This window comes from Drosophila rhopaloa, unplaced genomic scaffold (assembly GCF_018152115.1).
Source record: "Drosophila rhopaloa isolate 14029-0021.01 unplaced genomic scaffold, ASM1815211v1 contig_2, whole genome shotgun sequence".
NCBI lineage: Eukaryota > Metazoa > Arthropoda > Insecta > Diptera > Drosophilidae > Drosophila > Drosophila rhopaloa.
Genome location: NW_025335083.1, coordinates 5,925,269 through 5,945,765, shown reverse-complemented (window position 1 = coordinate 5,945,765; position 20,497 = coordinate 5,925,269). Strand labels below are relative to the sequence as shown.

The 20,497-nt window shown below is 41.1% G+C and overlaps 4 protein-coding genes across 5 annotated transcripts; 2 read left to right on the top strand and 2 right to left on the bottom strand.

Annotated features, from left to right (window-relative positions):
• Positions 1–1,377: 1,377 nt before the first annotated feature.
• LOC108045874 lies at positions 1,378–5,837 on the bottom strand. 2 transcript variants are annotated; one of them, XM_017125326.1, is made up of 7 exons: positions 4,447–5,837; positions 3,950–4,392; positions 3,555–3,886; positions 2,649–3,174; positions 2,327–2,593; positions 2,123–2,272; positions 1,378–2,068 (listed from the first exon to the last, which is right to left on the bottom strand). In XM_017125326.1, exons 1-7 carry the CDS (start codon positions 5,780–5,782, stop codon positions 1,934–1,936), a joined length of 3,189 nt encoding a protein of 1,062 aa, XP_016980815.1. In that variant the 5' UTR covers positions 5,783–5,837; the 3' UTR covers positions 1,378–1,933. The 2 variants fall into 2 exon arrangements, with proteins under 2 accessions (XP_016980815.1, XP_016980816.1); XM_017125327.2 differs by lacking the exons at positions 1,378–2,068; positions 2,123–2,272; positions 2,327–2,593 and having other exon boundaries at positions 3,023–3,179.
• Positions 5,838–8,902: 3,065 nt separating this feature from the next.
• On the bottom strand, positions 8,903–9,770 carry LOC108045833 (nuclear transcription factor Y subunit beta). The gene has a single exon (XM_017125268.2). It carries the CDS (start codon positions 9,650–9,652, stop codon positions 9,050–9,052), a length of 603 nt encoding a protein of 200 aa, XP_016980757.1. The 5' UTR covers positions 9,653–9,770; the 3' UTR covers positions 8,903–9,049.
• Positions 9,771–10,278: 508 nt separating this feature from the next.
• Positions 10,279–11,656, top strand: LOC108045829. The gene is made up of 2 exons (XM_017125263.1): positions 10,279–10,387; positions 10,445–11,656. The coding sequence occupies exon 2, from the start codon at positions 10,448–10,450 to the stop codon at positions 11,549–11,551; it is 1,104 nt and encodes a 367-aa protein (XP_016980752.1). The 5' UTR covers positions 10,279–10,387; positions 10,445–10,447; the 3' UTR covers positions 11,552–11,656.
• Positions 11,657–16,238: 4,582 nt separating this feature from the next.
• Positions 16,239–16,822, top strand: LOC108045844. The gene has a single exon (XM_017125285.1). It carries the CDS (start codon positions 16,301–16,303, stop codon positions 16,616–16,618), a length of 318 nt encoding a protein of 105 aa, XP_016980774.1. The 5' UTR covers positions 16,239–16,300; the 3' UTR covers positions 16,619–16,822.
• Positions 16,823–20,497: the final 3,675 nt, after the last annotated feature.

Sequence of the window (20,497 nt, the reverse complement as noted above, 5' to 3'; positions counted from 1 at the left end):
AAGATTTGTTGAAAAGGGTATTGTTCAAAGCGAAATAGTCAGTATGGAGGAATATTCGGAGCATGACAACTACGCTATCGGTTTCCTGTTTTACCAATCAATTTCGGTCTCATTTGGGTTGAGCTTTAATTTCATTTGGTGTTTTCGGGCGGATGCCCACGGGTGCAAGCGCCTAACTGCATCACTTTGAGTGCTGTCAGACAGCAAAGTTCGCATAATGCAAATGCTAATGACATGTGTTCCCAGCCAGGCCCGAAACAGGACCCCACAAACAACAGCCATAATAGGCACATAACAACATTATCATTAGCAGGCGCAGGCAGCACATTAAATTGCAATTGTTGTTTCGCCGGGGAGTGGAGGTATCCAGCATGGCAATGGCATCGCATCTGCAATCGGAGTATGTTAATGCATGTGTCTAATTGATTTTGTTGCATTGGGCGACAAAAGCAGCCTTTCGCCAGGGCCCACGCGTCGTATGCGTGATGTTGATGGAACAGTAGGAGCAGAGTTGCAGAGAAGCGAATGTGGCGTGTACTAAAACGCATTTTAAAGCCGTCTTAAAACATTAGCAGCATGTGTCCCGGTTACCTGGCTTGCTTACTTGATTCACTTTATGTGTTTGCTCACAAATTTCATTTTGATGAAGCCAATGTGTGGGTCCCAGTGTGTACCAATGTGTGTGCTCAGCAGCCGAGAGTTGTTGTCCTTAAACTAGCTCAAAAGCCCGAGCTGAGTGGCTGCCCCTTTCCCCTTCCCCTTCCCCTCCCCTACTACACCACCCGACTGCCTCGTCATTAGCATATGTAGTTGAGGGTCTGGCCCAAACAAGACAAGCAAAAAAGTGTACAACATCCCCCAATGCAACACCCCAACACCCAAACACCCTCCCGGCTGGGTTTGAGTTGAGCTGACAGGCGAGCTGTCAAAGCGGATTTTGGAGCACTCGCTGCCAGGTAAACAACAACAGAAGGCCAGAATGGTCAGGACAACGAATCAGGGATGCCCTAATACACTTGAGTTGGACAGTCGAACTTCCATAATTCTAATTACATCTGCCATCAAGAAATGAGAGGGTAGAAACTTGAATTACATACAATTTCAAGCTCTTTCGTAATTAAAAACTAAATATTTTAAAACTAAATCATCATAATCTGATATAACCAACCTGAAAATATTGTCAAATTAAATTAAGGAAAGCTAATTTATGCGGCTTCCTAGAGTAATATATATATTTCTGTTAAATACTTTTTATTACATATATATATATATATATATATATATATTCACAACACCACGACATCATCATCAAAAGCTTTATTTAACATAGAGTTAATAAATTAAAAGTATTTCCCACAGTTATTAAAAGTGCGGACCTTAAGAACTGAAAAAAATATATTTAATATTTGGGTAAAGTAAACCAGTCGAATACAAAATTGTGGAATGTAAAGGTTCAAAAAGTCGTTCACGTAAGGCAGGCGACTTCCTAAATTCCGTATGCCCCTGAAACGTTTTGCAGAGCAAACACCTGTCATGGGTTGAGTGTTGGCCAAAAGGGTTTAACTACGTATCTCACTTGTTTCTGTTTTGTCGTTGTTGCTGCTGTTGGCTTTGTTTTTGCTATTGCTGTGGCGGTTTGCCCTTGGCCAAAAATGCATTGTGTTGGCATATTCACGTTGGTGCCGTCGCTCTGCGGCTAAAATTTTGACAAGCGCCAGCTCGACGAGGCAGGCGAAGGACATCGAGGGACCGAAATACCTTGCTAACATATGCGTATGCGTATACTTAATTTAGCCCAAATGTAGGGCACTAAATTTATCTGATTAATGTTGCCAAAACTTGATGAAAGGCGTGACTCCGAATGTGTTTGCTTAGGACTTAGGACTTAGGACCACTTTACCTATTTTCTTAGGTTACTTTAAGTTCGGCTTAATTACAGAGCAATGAAGTCCATTTTCGACATCGTTTCAGCTGGATTTCCATCGTCATCTACCAGCAGATGAACATCTGAGTACCGAATCTTTTCCAGTTCGGTATATACGTTCTTGCTGATTTTAAGCTCTGGGTACTTTAAAAGACGGTATAGAAATAGTCAATTGGGTGGTCAAATATTAATACCAACCATTTTGGCCATTTTCCAGCACTCCAAGGCAGTTTTATTTCGGTTCAATCGTAGGTTGATGGTGGCCAAATATCCCCAGACATCGGGAATAAAGAGGTCGACTTCAGTGCAACGAGAGAGAAAGGGAATTGCTTCTTCAAGACGATTAAGCTATGGAATATATGTAAAATAAAACTAAACTGAATTTGTTTGATCGAAGCTCACATGGTAAAGTGCCAATCCCTTTCCAAAGTTGGCCGAAAAGTTCTTGCGTTTATAACTAGAAGGCACACAGAAATCGAAGGCCTTTTCAGACAGCTCATACTGTTCCATTTTAAAAGCCAAATGACCGAGGCGCAGGAAACTCAACTTGAACAACGCTTTATCATTAGGATCCGTCATTAGCAACAATTCCTGAAAGTATTTCATGGCTTCTTGGCAGCGTCCTCGGGAATATTCCGCACTGCCATTGATATGCAGTTGGTAACAGCGCTACATTAAATTATTTAATTAAATAAATTGCCTTGGAAAGGAATACAAATCTTACCTTTAACTTCCCTGGCACACTGTTATCCGTCGGCATCATAATAACCCTAAATTTATTGTCAATCTGCCGCTGAAGTATCTTTAAAGTGGTCTTTATAAGATAGACTTCGGCTTCTGTAAAGCAATGTTCTATGTCGGAAAATACAACCTCTGCAAAGGCATATGCTCCCAGCCGAGCAAAAAGCTTAAAAACAGCGTAGAACTGGATATTCATCGCGTTGCAAGAACTCTTGAATTCAAAGTCCACCGGGAGATAAAGTTCGTAAAGGGAGCATGGAGTGAAAGCCAGAGTCTTGGAGGAAACTTCAAGGAGATTCTGAAACTTCCACCGCGTGAACTCCATTCCTGGCAAATAATCTACTTGCTTGTAATAGCAGTACAACAGAATCCATGTTTCCGATTCCAGATTGTTTTGATGGGCGAACTGGCGCAGACTTTCTATCATATTCGTTTTCGCCGTGCTCAATACCTCTTCATCTGCTGATCTCAGATCCATCATGTAGTTGATATAGAGCTGTAGAAGCAATCTGTGCTATTAAAGAAAAAAATTAAATAACTTACATTTTTGTAATACTCTTGGGTGTTAAAAAAAATAATCTAAAGAAAGAGGAACGCTATAGTCGAGGCCACTACTATCAAATACTCGTTAATCAGTTAAACAAAATTTAAAAAAATATGCCCATAACAGATGGCGCCACTTAAAATTTAAATGATGATGTTTACTGAAAGTCTGTATATTTTTATAATATTGCCTCTGTCATTGGCGATGTAATTTAATTTCAATTTCTTAGTAACTTTTGAGGCAAATAGCAATAAGCAATTCAAATAAATAATTTATCGTCACGTTATGTGTCGCACTACACGAATTCTTTTTATGTTGACAACATTTATATCCACTTAAACTCACGTAAAGTAATGTCCGCTCCAGTCCCTGGTTCGAGGTTTCATGAAATACCTCGCAGCTTGCTCGAACTGGAGGGTTTCGACGCTATTGAGCAGTGTTACGAAGTCGAAAATGATTCGGTTGGCGGTGCTGTGGTCGATCTCATCGTACATGTGGATGGCCAAGTCCCGCTGGCCTGTGTTGCTGGCCAGTCGCATTTCGTTCATCAGCCGGGTCAAGCCGTGCTCCCCGTACTCCTGGTACGTGGCACAGTCGCAGCTGTTTGTCCAGCTGCAGCCAGCGAAGATGCCCTCAATGCGATCCATCAGCTCCCTGTACATGTGTGTCAGCATCTCCTGAATATGCAAATTAAATAAATAATTGAAATGAAACACGCGCTCGAGGTACTAAACACCCACTCTGAACTCAATGTTCGTTTTCGTCGGAATTCGCACGTTGAAATCGCAACCGCAGATTTTCAACAATAGATTGCAAAGGTTGCCCAGTTGGCAGCAGAAGAACTCCTTTCTTTCTTTGATGTCCTTCACACCCCGCTTGATTATGAACCCGATTGTATCGGAAATGAGATCATCGAAGGCACGGTACAGCTCTAGCAACACATCCACATCGTCCTCGTCCTCCTTAAGGAATTCCATGTCGAAGCACCGTCGCAGCTTTAACCTTTTAAGGATACTCTCGTTGAACTTGTCGAGAGGTTCGTTGCGCTCGCAAATTGGCTGAAAGAAGCAAATCTTGAAGGTGCAGAACATTGGGCCCATTAGCATTGTTTCCCTTGGAATGCTTAGTTTGACTTTGGGTTCCAGCACCGGTTTCAACTGGATGGCAAAGCGGCAGTAGTTGACTGGAGGTTAAAAAATTAATTGCAAAGTGATGTTTAATAACCCTACACTCTTACCTCCCGGATACCCAAAGATGCTGGGATTGAGGACGCCCTCGTACAGGACATTGCTGGGTGTATCCTGGTACAGTTGCAGCAGCAAGTCGTAGTCGTTGTGGACGACCGCCGCCTCGAGGATCTTCCGCATCTCCTCGTTGAGCACGAAGCGATGCATGGAGTTGTTGATCAGGGCCAGGTCGGTCACGGGATCGATCTTTAGGATCTGGAAGTCCACGTCCTGTTCCCAGAGCAACATGCGAAACAGGCGTGGTAGCTTCACTCTGGAGTTGGTCTCCATCTGGTTGAAGGTGTACTGCATGTTGCTGCTCAGATCCCGCTTGATGTTCTCCCACCCGATGCTGGTGTTCTGGTCGCTGATGATCTGCGAGACAAATCCGGAGTATGTGCACAGGGGAATCACCTTGAAGCTGCCATCCTCGCCCTCCGGTTGCTTTGCACAGAAGGAAACACTGAGTCCCAGATCAGAGCATTGGCCGTGCAGTTCCTCGGGAGCATTGTAAATCGATTCCAGGGTCAAAAAGGCCAAATTGGTGAAGTTAAAGTTCTTCAGGATGGGCAAGATGGAGTACATGTGCCAGACGCTGCACGAGGTAATCTTGTCATTCAACTCTGCCTGCGAACTGGTCTGGTACTCCGGATACAGGAAGATAGTGATGTCGCTTATAAAGCGGCGTTTTTGGAACAACTGCAGCAGATCGCAGTGGCCGCGGGATAGAAGTTCCAGCCGTTCCTCCGAAAAGGTACCACCCTCACCCTCCTCCGCTCCTTCCTCGCTGAACTGCTCGGATCCCCTCTTACTGGATCTCTTGGTTTTCTTCTGGACACCTTCACCATTTTCTGAAGGCTCTGTATTCACTTGACTGACTTCCTGCGAAGTGGCTCCTCGGGACTTTGTCTTGGCTCCTTTGCGACGTCGGGGAATCCTTTGGTAGAGGGAAATCAGCAGTGGCTGGTCGCTGAACGTGTTCATGTCCTCGATATCGTCCTGCATCACACCCAACGCGAAGACCGGTTTCTTCAGGTTGAACTCGTGCTGATAGATGATGGTCTCCGTGGTGTAGCGCTCCTGCATCTTCTGCAGCGTGTTCTTCGGATGGTACAGGTGCAGCTCCAGAGGATTGTCCGTCTTCGGCAGCTTGGTCAACTCGTTCAGCTGGATGTAGAGGAACACCCTCTGCTGGAAGGACTTCTGCTCCTTCGGTCGCTCAGTACTCGGCACCTCGGAGATCAAGCTCCTGCTGCCCTCTATTGGCCCTACGGTTGAACGCCTCCGCCGGGTCTGCCTCGAAGTTCGCCGGAGGGTGCTCCGGCCCAGAATGCTGCTACCCTGCATTGCGAATTGATGTATAGGTGTGCTGGGTGAACTGGAAAAATCTTGATGGGATTGATTTTAACAGGTTCTGACACCTGAAGCGCAGATTTCTTATTTATTTTAGCCTGATTTTTCATAAACCTACAACCCAACATACCTACTTAAAACTCAATTGGATAATTGGGTACAAGCCTCACCATTAAACAAGCAAATAGATCAATAATACTCAACAATAAAAAAAAATGGTTACAAAAAGTTGGGTTGACTTCAAAGTACTTGAAAGTCATGTTGCAACTCCCCCACATTTATTAAAAATGAAAAAATTTGGACTCTTAATTTAGTTTTAGAGCCGATTGCAAATTTTTAAAAACCATATTTTATTTATCACTCATCATTGATGGCTTATTTAATTTCTCCAGGTTTTTTCAGACTTTAATTTAATAAGCGTCTTATATATTTTGAATCGATTCTTGACGCACATACCTTATTTTGCAATAACTGAGCGCAGTTACCCATCTCAAGTCCTAACCCCACAACAACCGTCTGGAATACCTCCTTCAGACTTGAGATGCGTATCCAATTCGTTGCCATCCACCCAAGACTGGCAAAAATTGAAGAGGTTACTTACTCGTCCTCCAAGACTCTCATATGCGTATCTTTTATTTAAAACGAAAAAATGTTTTATGTATTCTGATGCCGACGCCGCGGGATTCTAAACAATAAACACTTCAACAAGTTGGCTGCTCCGTTTCCATGCGCCCTCGCAAATTCCGAACGGTCTGGCCTAAAAATCGTATGCCATTTGGTCTGAAATTGTTCTGCTGTGTGGGTTTTATGACTCCCAGACATATAAGTTTTATTAGGCACGATGGGGTCGTAAACAATATTTCGGCAAAGTGTTAAGAAGCAACTTGGATATCACAAGACAGGTGGAGAATTAAATTCGCCAAGTGCTCACTGGCATCTGCAGCCACAGATCTAATTTAATCAGACATGGTACTCGCCTCTGATTCCATTCAGAAAGCGCAGTGAGTTAGGGTAATGTCCTGAATTTATCCACTGATGAAAATATTTTCTTTGCATTTCCTTACTCCCAGTGCCATGAAAGCCAAAACAATTAAACGCCAAGCTGTTAGCTGGCAATTAATTAAAGCGGAGAAGACAAAGCGGAGCGTAAATTGATTTAAATGCGCAAAACTAAAGGCAAAGGAAAGACTATTTATTTGATTTAATTTTCAGTCTCCCATCCTCGAACTTTTCAGTTCATAGTTGACGGCTTTGTGCCACTTTCGTTTTTTTCTATATTGTTTTTAGCAGCACGGTCAAAGTCAGTGCAAATGCGCTTTTTAAATTAAACTTGTGTGCAAACTTTTCACATAAATGTGCGCACATGTAAAGGCAAGGACAAGAATAATAAAAATGAAATAAAATAGAGGAATAAAAATTAACACTTGACCTGTAACTGGCTGGAAAAAATTCCAGCGACTGCAACTATATAAAAATATTGCAAATTTATACAAGCCAGGGGGTATTTTCGAGGGCGGGGATTGCAATGCGTAAACTTATGCCATATATTGCATTTATAATGGGCTCGGAGCTCCGAATATTAATATTATTTAAATGTGGGTCAGCTGAAATTTGCATAGCGAACTTTTCGGCCGGCCGAGTCCTTTTCCACTCAAGATCGTGAGTGCGAATTCCTTGGCCTCAGCCGCATGGCTTCCTGCATTTTGCCAGCGACAAAGGAGCCGAACTTAAAATGCAGCGCTCACCACTTTAATATAACTTAATCCTTTCTGCGGCGCCTGTGTGTGTGTAACTTACGAATTATGGCGTTAATACCACTGTGTGCTTATGAGTCTCAATGCGGGTGTGTGTGTGTGTGCTTGTGTGTGTGCATGTTGGAGCTCGTGTTACTTTAGCAAGTTGACTTTAGGGATCATCATTAGGGAGCGGAGAGTGTATGAGTGTTTGCCAACATGCAGCTTGCGGCTTGAGTTTTCTCCAGCAAAATCCCAATGACGTCAGAAGCTTAGCAACGCAGCCGTGCCACAAAGAAAGTTATTTATGGAAGTAATGTTAATTATCAACGTAAGCAAAAAGTTGAACATTGAGAACCTTTGATGGGATACAACGTGCTCAAATCATAGCAAAGGATGAGTTTCTAATTTGATTCCTTGAAAAATGTAGCTGGAACATATTAAATCAATACCTGCCCACGTTGTCAAGGTAAAATATTCCTGCAGGAAATATTTTCAACATAATGAAAGAATTCAAAAATTGATTAGCCTCAAGAGGTTTTTGATTAATTTTCTTTAGAAAGTATTCAAATTTGCTATGAACCAAGCATTTTTTATTATTTAATGCGGTTCACCGACCGCTGATAAATTTTCTTCAAATTATTGAAATAAATACTTGTACCTTCTCTTGCAATTGACTTTGCTAGGTGTTGCTCCTGAATGCTTTGAAAGAAATGAAAATAATATAAATTCCCGAACGAACGGAAATGTTCAATCAAAGAAAATAAAAGTTAAACTTAATTTGGAAAACTGTTTTAATTTTCCCCCCACAATAACTTGTTTACCCGTTTCGTCTGCATATTTGAATGACCTTTAATAATCATTGCACCGCTTCCTCGTAGGGTATCATCATGAGAGCTGGTAAAAGCCAGTGAAAAAATCGGAAGCCACTACCAAACCAGTTGCAACCCCTTGGCCACACATGCCCCTCCCCTCCTGCCCTCCTCCGGTAGTGGATTCCGCACCACGAACAACCTGAGTGAGTGTCACCAGCAGGAGCAAAGGAGGTGGTGCGGGGAATCCCCCTTAGTGGCACACGTATGCTGGAACGATTACAAAATGCTGAAAACGGAATTTGCAAAATGTCACGTCTGATGCTCGTTGGCAACTAAGACGGAAATTTACCACTAAATGACGACCAACCCCGAAACGAGGTGGATCCCCGCCACTAAAAGGCAACCTCACAGCTCGATGAAGTGCAAAAAAGGAACCCAGACGAGCTACTGCAAATTATGGTCATGTTCGCTGAGGAAAAAAGTCCCCAAGGGAGCTGAGTGTTGCCAAGTGATTGCAGGGCAGATCGGAGAATTTCCAAGCTTGATTTGCTTAAACTATACTTTGATTAGAGCCAATCCAAAACGTCACATTTAATTTAATCATTTTTTTTGGTTAAACATTACCATACTTTGATTGGAGCAAATCCAAAAAGCGGTAAAACATTACATTTAACTTCATTTCTCATACTTGTACAGTAACATGGGGAAAGGACTCAGTTCAACGAATACGGCTTATAGACATCCGATGGCTGCATCATGGCATACCCGTTCCAGCCGCCTGAATCGCCGCCCGCATTCGGTTGCAGTTGTACGTTGTATTGGCCGTAGTGGCTGAAGGGATTGCCCATGGCCGCCTGCATTTGCCGGTGCTGGAGAAGCTGCCCATGGAGCTGTTGCATCATGGCGAGGTTGTGGTACTGCGGCTGCTGTTGTTGCTGCTGTTGCTGCTGTTGCAGCTGTTGCGTTGAGACAGGACCAGGACAACAAGGCAGTCCTTGCTGCCCCAGTTTCACCATGTACGTCCCCGCTGGGGCGCCACTCCGCGGACATGACCTTTGGGGATGGGGCACAATCGGCTTGTGGCACTGCGGCTGGAACTGGATCTGTCGCTGCTGGATCTGCTGTTGCTGCTGCATCTGCTGTTGCTGCATCTGTCGCTGCTGCATCTGCAGGCGCTGCTGCACCGCCACGGGCGGCTGCATGGGCACCCCGTCCACCAGCACAGGATACACGTGGCCGCCGAAGACGAGCCCGCTGCCGTAGGAGACCATGCCTCTCTGTGGACCGCCCTGCGATGGCTTCTGCAGACTAGACATGCTGAAACTGTGGCTAAAACTGTTGCTATAACTAAAATTTCGATTATCAAATTTCAAGACCCGGACACCGAAAAGATGATCGAAAGACTGGGAAGAGTCGGAAAAGATCTTGACAGCAAATTCTGAGCTGCTCTCTAGTTAACTTTTTCAAGTGCTCATTAATTTGTCACATTGTACTTCTAAGCCACAGCTCTTTTCAACATGCTTTTGTTTTATAAATGAAACATCCAAAGGATTGCACACCTTATCAGCACGTACACTCTGAATTGATACACAGAGTAGGGGCCAAGAAAAAGCAGAAGGCATTTTTAATTAAGCCAAGAGGAGAACTTGAAGTAGGCAGCCCAGACTGTCAGAGTGCAGGAAAAAGATAGACACAAAAGGTGAAAAAGATTACTTTTAAAGACAAAAGATAACCATGGCTCTCCAATTATGTGAAACACAATTAAAAACTGTACTTACCTGAGAAAACATATTTGATAAATTATAAAACACGCAAAGCAAAAGTAATTCTTACATAGATAAATTGAGGTTTGAAGTCTTATTTTATGCGCGGTCAAACTTTCCTTATCTTATCCCCATATAAATTTGTCTATTTTATGTCCAGTTTTAACTGATTTTTGTGTCAGTTTGCTCTTTATGTTTTAGAATCAAGAGCCAATTAAAATCAAACAAAAACCAGACCGGAAAGTACCATATCCAGGCCCTTAGCTTTTAAAATTAAACCCCTATGAAGTGAGTGATCGTTAATTCTTTGAATATTAAACTTGGTAAAAGCCATATGTCCCATAGGCAATGCCATCATCACTGAAAAACATGTTTCCCGATGACTTCGACGTTGAACCCTTCAATCCGTTCAATGTGGGTCCACCCAACAGCGGAGCCCGCTCGGAGTTCAAAATCCCCACCTGCGTTACGTATCCGCCACCGGTTTTCGTAGCCAAGTCGGAATATTCGCAGAAGGCTATAGGATCTCCCTCCAAGGACTCGCTTGCCCGGGACAGCAAACTGAAGTTGGGCAAGTCAAAGCGGGGTGAGGTGGCCATTTCCAAGGCCATCAATGAGGAGATGGCTGTGGCCAAGATGCAGGCCTCCGCCATTCATGAAAAAGATCGCATTGGTGCGGGCGGCGTCTCCAAGGTGAAGCTTTCACAGGACTCGCAGTCAAAGGAAGCGGTTGCAAAGGAGTCGCTTCGCACCTTAATGCCAGTAAGGTCATGTCGTCAGGCAAGTGGTGATGCCAATATATCCTCTTCAGACTTAAGTGTGGCTTCCAATAACAGCGCCACCACACCAAGTATGGCCAGCATCTCCACAAAGGCCTCTAAAATTTCCCAATCAGGATCTACGGTTACTAATAGTAGTTCTTCCAATACCAAACTCCCTCCCAAGTCAATTTTGAAGTCTCCAAAGCCCTTGGAACCAGCCAAAATTAAATCAAGGGTATCGCAAAAGCCCTCGGAAACAATCCCCATCAACACAGCCTCTGAACGATCTCTAAAGTCGCAAAAGTCAGACTCCGGCTCAAAAAGATCCTCGGCAAAACTTTCCGTGGCAGGAATGCAAGATTTCCAAAAGGATGAACCAAATCCTTCTGATCTTAGCTCAAAAAATGCCAAGGATGTCCCTTCGATCACTCAAATGAAACCGAAAACCAACATGTCAAGTGTTCTCCCTGAATCGAAGGATGGACCCAGCTATATTCAGTCGGAAACGGCCTTGTCCTACAGGCAATCCTTGAACCAGCAGGCTGCCGAGATGGCAGGACGCTTAAATGCCGGCAATGAAAACTTCAGGCGCTACAACTCGGTGGCTCGGAATCACTCGATCGCCGTGCCCCAAAAGCTGTCCAATGGAGATCGTATGACCTTCTGGTTCAGCGATGCTGTGCTATCCTAGGAAAATACCGACTTATCGGAAATGTCCTTTGCCAAAGGTTGATGACAATTGCTTGCTCTTAATTCAGGGAGAAAAATAAATAACGAAAATTAGTAGTCTTTCCAATCATTACTTTTTCAAACTGTGGAAGTGAAAATGCAGGAAAGAGAAAACTAAACTGATTTGTGGTTAGGCATTTTTTCATGATATTCGGTGTCATTAATTCAAATGCGCTAAAAATTTGCGGTCACTTGTGCGTACTAAATGCTTTGGCCCATAAAATATGCAAAAAGTGCGCATAATTTTGCAAAATAATATCGAAAATAAAGTATTAAAAGAACAGGTCAAACTCATTAAGTATACGCCACTGTGAATTAAAAACATATTTGCATTCCTGATCAATTAAAATAAAACAACATCTAGATAACTGAGCAAAATATCTGAATTGTTAATAATAAAAAACATTGCAATGGGTATGATATGCATCGAAATAGAAACGGCTAGAAACTATTCTGTTTCAGAATTGAAACCGAAAACGTGACTAATTAAAAATAATTAGCATAGACAAAAAAAGCAGTTTACCAAATTCAAAATAAGGCAAACTAACTTTTGCTTGGAAATTATTGGTTGGCACTATGTAGATTGTAAACAACAAAAACAATGCAATATGCATTAGAATGAAAAGGTTTAGAAACTATTCATTTAGTAATGAAACCGAAAAAAAATATTAATCTTAAAATATAAGAAGTTACTTCTAAACAAAATTAGCAGTTTAAAAATCCAAATTAAAGCCCACCAAAAATAGTAGCCAAGCTTTTGTTTGAAAACTAAATTAATGGGGACAATTTGGTCGAGCGTTCTGTTTGGGGTATTGTGGTTAATTTTACTTTATTTATTACAGCGCAGAATGCTAATTGCAGCTGCCGGAGGACGACAACAACAATGTTAGTTGGTTGCCGGTGGCCGCCTAATCAGCGTCAGTTTTTGGCCAGGGGCGGAATTGCGGAGTTGCGGGCCCGGAAAAGCGGAGGAGCGGGCCGTGAAGGCTGTAACAATTATAATAAATGCCTGCGGCTTACATTTAATTGCATGTCAATTTGTAAGCCGGTGGCCCGAGCACACTCGTCCGTAAGTAGGCCACAATAAATGAGGCGGAGGCGAGGCAAGTGCACAAAATATTTATATGGAAATACGGGGATTTTTATGCTTGTACTTGTACAATAAAGGAAACAACTGCAATAATGGCCACGGCGCATAAAGTACCAGAAATACCAGCAACAAACAACTTTGCCAGAGTGCAAAAAGCGACAGCAACAACAACAGCGACGGCAAAGGGCTTCGGAATGAAACAAAACGCTGGGAGAAAAATATATTTAATACGAAAAGTTTTGCAATAACGGAAATGAAATGGAAATGGACGCGCGCCAATAGACATAAATGCGAGCGAACGTAAGTATATGTGAGTATCTGTGTGCCAACAGGATACAAATAGGACACGGCAGCCGGAGCAGCCGACAACTACAAAAACCACAGTCTCAGTGCAGGCCGTGTAAAACAAAAGCGCCATCGCACAATGCTGGAACAACAAAAAACAAACAGCGAAAAACCAACACGGATCTCAAAAGTAAAACTAACAACAATATCCGCAAAAAGCAATTGCACAAAGGCAAAAGTGGCAACGCCATCAGATGCAGCCCACATTGCGCCTATAAAGAGCATAAAATATTAAAAAAGGTGGAAATATGTAGGCGGCGGTTTTCTTTAGAAATATTTCCAAAGTAATTTGAACACAGATAAAAGCGGGAAACGAACGAATTAGTTTGAAAGTTGCGGCAGAACCTCAATTACTTTTCTACGATTTTGAAGAAGGGTTATGGGCCACCAAAGCCATTAGGGCATCTTAAATAAAATTAATAAAATGAATAAAAATATTCATTTTGAGCATTTATTTATATATAAAGCGATTCTATTCAGGGAAAATGCAAGTGCCCCTGAATGGGAAAAACCAATAAGCCGTGTAGTAGAGAAGACGAGGAGACAAAGGCATGCTAATTAATTGCTGCTCTAGAAAGGATTAATTCAACACAGGTACACTCACTCTGTAGCTAAACACACTTCAGAATGTCGCAGTGCAGATATTAGCTGGAATACACACACTATCGCTCATGCGGGGAAACTTCAAAGGTGTACTTTAACATTCGACTTTAGTGCACATGTCTTTTTGTGCCGGGCCCACACTGCGTATGCGTATTAGAATTGATTTAAAGCATTTCGTGGCACACGGTCGCCCGAGGCAAGGATACAACACAGTGAATAATGTTCACCGTTTTTGAAAGTGGATACTTGGGAGAGGGCCCACTAATAAAAGCAAATATTCGAGGAAGCTTGTGACACTGACTGCAGCCTAGGGCTGATTTACTATTGCCATAATTATCAACTCAAATTTGATGCGATGCCATTAATGCGAGGCAAATGACGCAATACTATCCGTAATGTAATTTTCCATTCATGTTTATTTGACAGGCTCAAAGGAAGTGTGTTATTCGCCTGCAGCTCGAAATTAGTTGGCTGCATTTAATAACCAGTGTGAAGTGCCCCGGATTGAATTTAGTTTGCCCAATATATATTATTTGACTTAGTCAATTCAACCCAAGGCCAGGTCTAATTAGGTATTTACAATTATTGAGGTCGGAAAGGAAATAGTTCAGCTCCTGCTAATTTGATCACGACAAATATATACAATTTACTAAAATATGTTCGAAACCCAAAACTACTTTATAATTGCGTTGGTTGACTGTGGCAAGTCCCCCGAGTCACGTGCACAATTTGCACACAGCTTCTATATTTTAAATTTAATATTAAAGTTATGCATGTTTTTTATCGCTTCTATCCGCACTTTCAATTAAGCCTAAATGCAGTTGATTAACAAATTCAATTTGCATGCCGACGGCGGCTGCGGTGGAGCGTGAATTTTTCGCCGATGCAGCAAGACTTGCATAATTATCTGTGGGGCATTGAAACATTTACATTATTATCTGCTTTTCGTTAAAATGTAATTTATAATTTGCATAATGATTAATGAAGAGCGCTTTTAACAGCGACTACAAATCAAGGCGGCAAAATGGCAAAAGTGAATTCAGAAAGCGGAGTCAAGTCAGCGGGAAATGATTCATGGTCCCATTGTGGAGCTGCGGCTCTGATTTCGTAGTGAAAGTCAACCGAGTCATTTGTCGTCATAACTTTTGTCATTAAAAGCGGGGGGGCGGCGGCGGAGGAGACTGGGCGTGGCCGGCTACGTGCCGGGCGGACAAAGGCAGTGCCTTCAGTCAGTGTATACATATTTCATAACATGCTAAATTTATACGGCACTGCAAGTGTGTGCTTCTCCCAGGACAGCCAAGTCACGTTCCTTAATATGTCTGTGTATGCGGCCGCCTGGATAAGTGTCCAAGTTGCCTTATGTGTGTGTGTGGGTGCGAGTCTAACACATTTTTAATTTATTTTCATGCCACTCCCTCGCCCCGTGGTGTGGATTTGGCCACAGCCTCAAGCAGCGGGTTAAGAGCCTCCTTGAACCCTCGAGTGCCGGTCAGGCTCAGGCTCAGGCTCAGGCTTTTGCCCAGACTCAGGCCCATTCTCGGGCAAAACTCCGAGTCCCTGAGTGCTGTCCTCCCAGAAAGTGAACAGTGCACACTCTGGTGTCCTTTGACTTTGTTTCAATTCCTTAAAATCACAATTTTAGCACTCACGTACGACTAATTTTGCAGATTTCGCTTTCACAAAAACATATTAATCAAGTAAAAGTTTTATTTCAATGCTTGGCTTTACAGGAACTAATAGCCATTATTAATCGAATTGTTTTCTTCATATGAACAAGAATTATATATAATTTCGTTTGACTTCCCAGTTAATTTATATTTAAATAAAACAAACTTAAGTTAAAAGAAAATAAACAAATTATTATAAAATTGGTAGGAGTTTGTAACTCAGTGAAGGAAACATTTCCGACCCCATAAAAGATATATATCAGTTCCGCGCTCAGTTAATAAGCCAAAGATTTGAAACAAGTTTGAAAAAGGAAAAGGTCGGATGTCTATATCGTGTAACTCCATAGGAACAATCAGGTGAAAATGTTAAATTTAGCTGTTTTCTTTTTAATGTGAGTATAAGTCGCGAGTTTTGCTCTTGAGATTTGATGTAAATCGTTTGAATATATCCTATAGCTCCAATATATCTGTCATACGATACGGCTATATGCCGATTACTAGCAACTTTTCAAATCTTAATTTTGTAAATTTTTGATGCAAGGCACACAAGCAACTGATTGCTTTCGTTGAATCAAACTTACCTGTGAAATGTCAAATTCTTCTAGCAGGTCCTTTATTTGTCCTTGAATTTAATAGGCTGACAGGCGAAAGTTATTTTTATTTTGGATTCTGCAACGCTATTAAAACTTTGGCTTTTCGAAGTTAGTTTCCGTTGTGGATACATTTTAAAAAATTTCCAATGAAAGTTTAAAAAAATCGAAGCATTTTTATAAGTCTTTTTCATTTTTAAATATATTAAATTATAATAACGGCTACTTTTAAAAAACTTAAGGTTTTTAAATATTTCGTTGCTTAAAGTATTAATAAAGCAAGCGGTGCTTTTTTAGTATACGGCTTACACATGTTAACACTTCTCAGTACATTTAAAGCAACCAATCGAAACGAGTCATCATATTATTTACGACAATTTTTCTTACAACAATTTTTCTTAACAATCGGAATAATGGATAAACCTTCCGCTTTTAAAAGCTCGAATTTGTTTTTGTATGGATTGATCATTGGACTTTTAATTTTAATTGCTGTTCTTCTTTCCAAAGTTGAACGTCTTCAGCGGTTAAAAGCGTTGATCTGGAGAAACCTTCTAGAAGAAGCAGACGACGAAGGTTTTGACGAAATTTTGTTCAGGGACTTGAATCCGGATCAGAGTGTGGAGATACACCGCCGCCAACGTTTCGAGGCAGCAGCTGGGGTCCTGGGAAATGCTACACGAGAGAAAACCAATGAACGCCCACCACCCAGAAGAAGGGGAACTTACAATTAAACCTCAAAATACAAGACAAAATACGGGTAGTTGCTGGCGCTGAATAACACCAAACATCAGAGAAACACGACCGGATATTTCAAGAAATTTAAAAATAGCACAAATAGAGGCATTAAATGGGGGCCTTGATTTCAATACCATGACCGAATATCGAAACGAAAATCAACTAAATACAATTCCAGGCCCAGTCGTAATCCTTTGAAATTAATTTGCTGCCATTGCCTTCGTGTCGGGGGTCTTACAATTCCGTTGGCCATTTTAATTGGTTTGCGAGCACATAAGCCGGCCATAAGTCGCCAGGTGGAACTGTGGCAAAGGGTAAAACGGTTATATATATTTGCTCAGCTGGCTGGAGCCAAGAACCAAGAGGGACAGTTGGCCTGGACAATTGTGGCGAGTGGAAGGCGCTTAAGATTAAAAACCGACCCGGGGACTGGATGTGATGGCGAAACCACAAAGCAAACACAAACACAAATAGAGATGAGAGGGTATGAGAAGGTTAAAGGGGGTGCGGGTTTGTCTGAGCGGAAAAGGGTGGCAAAGTAAATATATAAGTAATAAGCGAGGAGTATAGACGACTCTGCAGATACCCTACCTGTTGGATGTTACAAGGGCTCTTTAGACCTTTTAGAAATTGCTCATGAATCAATAGTTCTTTTGACTTTCCATTCGGGATTCCTTTAAAAATATTAAATACTTTTGAATTAAATATTTTGTTTGATTTTTATGGTGATATTATAACACTGCCTTTTTTCATTGGATACTCAATTCAAATGCATGTTTTAAACATTTTATATCAAAGCTAAGGTTACACAATAAAGAAATAATTATTGAATATTATTATTGGTGACTGGGCAGGGTATCATACAGTCGACTTAGCTCGCTCACACTGCCGCCCACATGTCCAAAAGCAAACATTTTAAAGTTCAAAAGAAGGTCCTTAACCTGCAGCCGCCGGCGGATTGCACTTGCACTCACGTACATCACTCGCAGCTGATGTTGCTGTTGCTGTTGTTGCTGGTGTTGCAGGAGTTGCTGCTGCTGTTGCCTTTGTGCAGTTGCAACTGCTGCTGCTGCTGTGGGCTGCTAAATGAAGTGAGTGTCAACGCAAATGCAAACAAATGGGAGGAGCGCATAAAGCGAAAAGTAAAAGGCGTCGCAAATCAACAGAGGACTTCCATCAAGTGAAGCGACAGGAGCTGCCACGCCCCTTCTCGGCTCCGCCCCCGGTGACTCTCCATTTCGACTCCAATTCCCCGGCCAGACAAATGAGGTCAGTGCTCCGGGCTAGCACTCCCATTGTTGTTTAGTTTTAATAAAATTAATGCACACTAATGCGCAAAAAAAACATAAATATTTCTGCTTTATTATGGTCACACCTTTTGTTGTAATAAAAGTTCTAGACGAAAGAGAAGTGTCATTACTACCAAAGTAATGTGCCTTTGATCCTTTTTAGGGAAATGCATTTCCGTTAAAACACAACTTAATTGATCGGAATATAGCAAAGTTGGTTGAATGAATAAAGCGATACTTAAAGTAATGTCTTTAGCAAATACTTAATTTACTTTATTGTAAAGTTATGGGGAAGCCTTATAAACAAATAACCAGAGAATAAAATACTTTAAAAGTTATTCAATATAGGAAAAACTTTAAATCCTTCCGTCCTGATTTCCCCACTTTGGGGTTTTTTTAAAAGCTTCCTGAAAGTTATATTTTGTTTTATTCTTTGTTTTGCCATCTTCAAACTCTCTTTTCCGCCATCTCAAAACAAACTTAGCAATTTGCATTTGGCAGATATGCATGGGTAATTATTTTTTGCCTTGCATTTTCCATTTCATTAGCTTGCCCAGACCCGTCTTTCATTGTTTGCTGCTTAAATGCAATTTTTAATTAAGAAAGCAAACAAAGTAGAGCCAAGGCATCGACTTCTATAAGTGGCCGGGTGTACGTACTTTATTAGCCACCAAAAACTTGGTCAATCCCTGCTGGAGCGCAATGCCATTTGTTGGTGTTCATAAACTTTATGCATTTTACGCTTGCTGAAGCGAGAGTTCGCATTTTGTTTTAATTTATTTTCTCTTTTTAAAGCTCATTAAGCGCATTTGCACGCTGCTGTGCATCGATTAACAATGAAAATAATATAAATTAATCTTATAATGAATTTATATTGAATTAATATTAAATTTAGTTGGCATTATCATGTACGCGCCAAAGTCAAACAACAGCGACAACAAAAATGATTAATTCCATCAGGAATTTATGCTGCAACGCTTTGGTGGATTAAAACATTGGGCCTTTGTTCGATATTTATTATAAATAAATACGAAAGGCCAAATGTAAATAAAGAAGAATATTCATAATTGCAATTGACAAGCTAAGTAATTGCTATGTGACCTGAAAATGATTCAGCTAACGCAGCCGAACTTTGAATACCTTAGACTGAATGATCGATCAATGCCAGTATCATTTTTAAAACTTTTTTATTGTTGTTATAAACAAATGTTTCTTAAAATTTTACTTCAGAATTATGATTTTTTGGTCAATTTTATGCACTTTGTCGATTTAACTTTGTAAACTAGTGTAATTGCATGGCATATATGAAAACACTTTTCCTATTCTCTTCGCTCTTTGCATACAAATTAAATATAATTGAATTTCATGGCGCTGTGCTATTTACATAATATTAAAAATATTTATTTTATTTTCCCATATGTTGACTTTTGTTCCATTTTACTCGAATTTTTTTTTTTGTTTTTCTGTGCATTGTCCTCTGCCTTGGCTTATTATGCCATCAGCGGTGTCTAGCTCGGATATTCCATCTCAGATATTTCTGTACACATACTCGTATGAAGCCCTCGCGAGCTCACTTTTCACAATGGTGTGAATATTTAAATTGAATAAATGGCAAATTGCATGCCAAAGGGGCGGAGAAGGGGGTGCGGCTCACGTGTCGCCTGGTATTTGCATTTGGTTCGGTTCTACGACTCTTTTAACGCCAACAGACTGTTCCCTACTAAGCCACTTGAAATCCCTGCTCCGGTTGCTCTGGCATATAGTGCATACATCTGTCTTCAGCTCCTGGTCGTCGTATTATTTCGTTGCATGCTCTGCACTGAAAGGACTGTTTGTGTGGGTGCATAAATGAAAGGATATTCCCGGAGTTCAGGGGGAAGTTATTGATATGTGGGATATTAGGTGGGTCTTATTGCTTACCAGATTGCACTGATAACTTAAATATATTTCGCTTATAATAAATTACAAATTAGTTCGAAAATAAGCAAACCGAAATGCTCTATCCCCTTAAAATTTGGCGAATAAGAGAATTTTCGATTTTTGTATTTCTATTTAAATGGTAAAAAATGGTAAGTATTTGTAAAATAATTCTCAAAATTAATAGTTTGGTGATGTCAATTCAATCTCATATTTTTGCTGTTGTTATACCAAGACTAAAATTTGTTTTGGGTTGTTGGAAAAAAACTTCGGTAGCAACCCTCTCAAGTTTTGCATTCGTTTTCGCATTTGAGCCAAGCAAACTCATTCAAGTGGCATTATAAACTAAGTTAAAGCGACAATTTCTCCCGTACCTTATTGCTTGTTTGTTTGCATTCGCTTGTCGGTGCAAATCGAAGTTCTGTCGTTGTTCCTCAGTCCCAACCTACCATTCCACCCCTTTTGTGATTGTGTTTCCTGAGTGAAAGGGACCACAAGCATCTCAACTCCATCCATGGATAATCCTAAAGAAAAATCAATTCAAATTGACTAAAGCTTTCAACAATCAATATTTTTTGCCCATTTGTTTAAATAGCCACAATTTAAAACAGAAATAGTTAGTTAAGTCAGGAACATGCTTTTAAATGGTAAAAAAACATGTTACACATG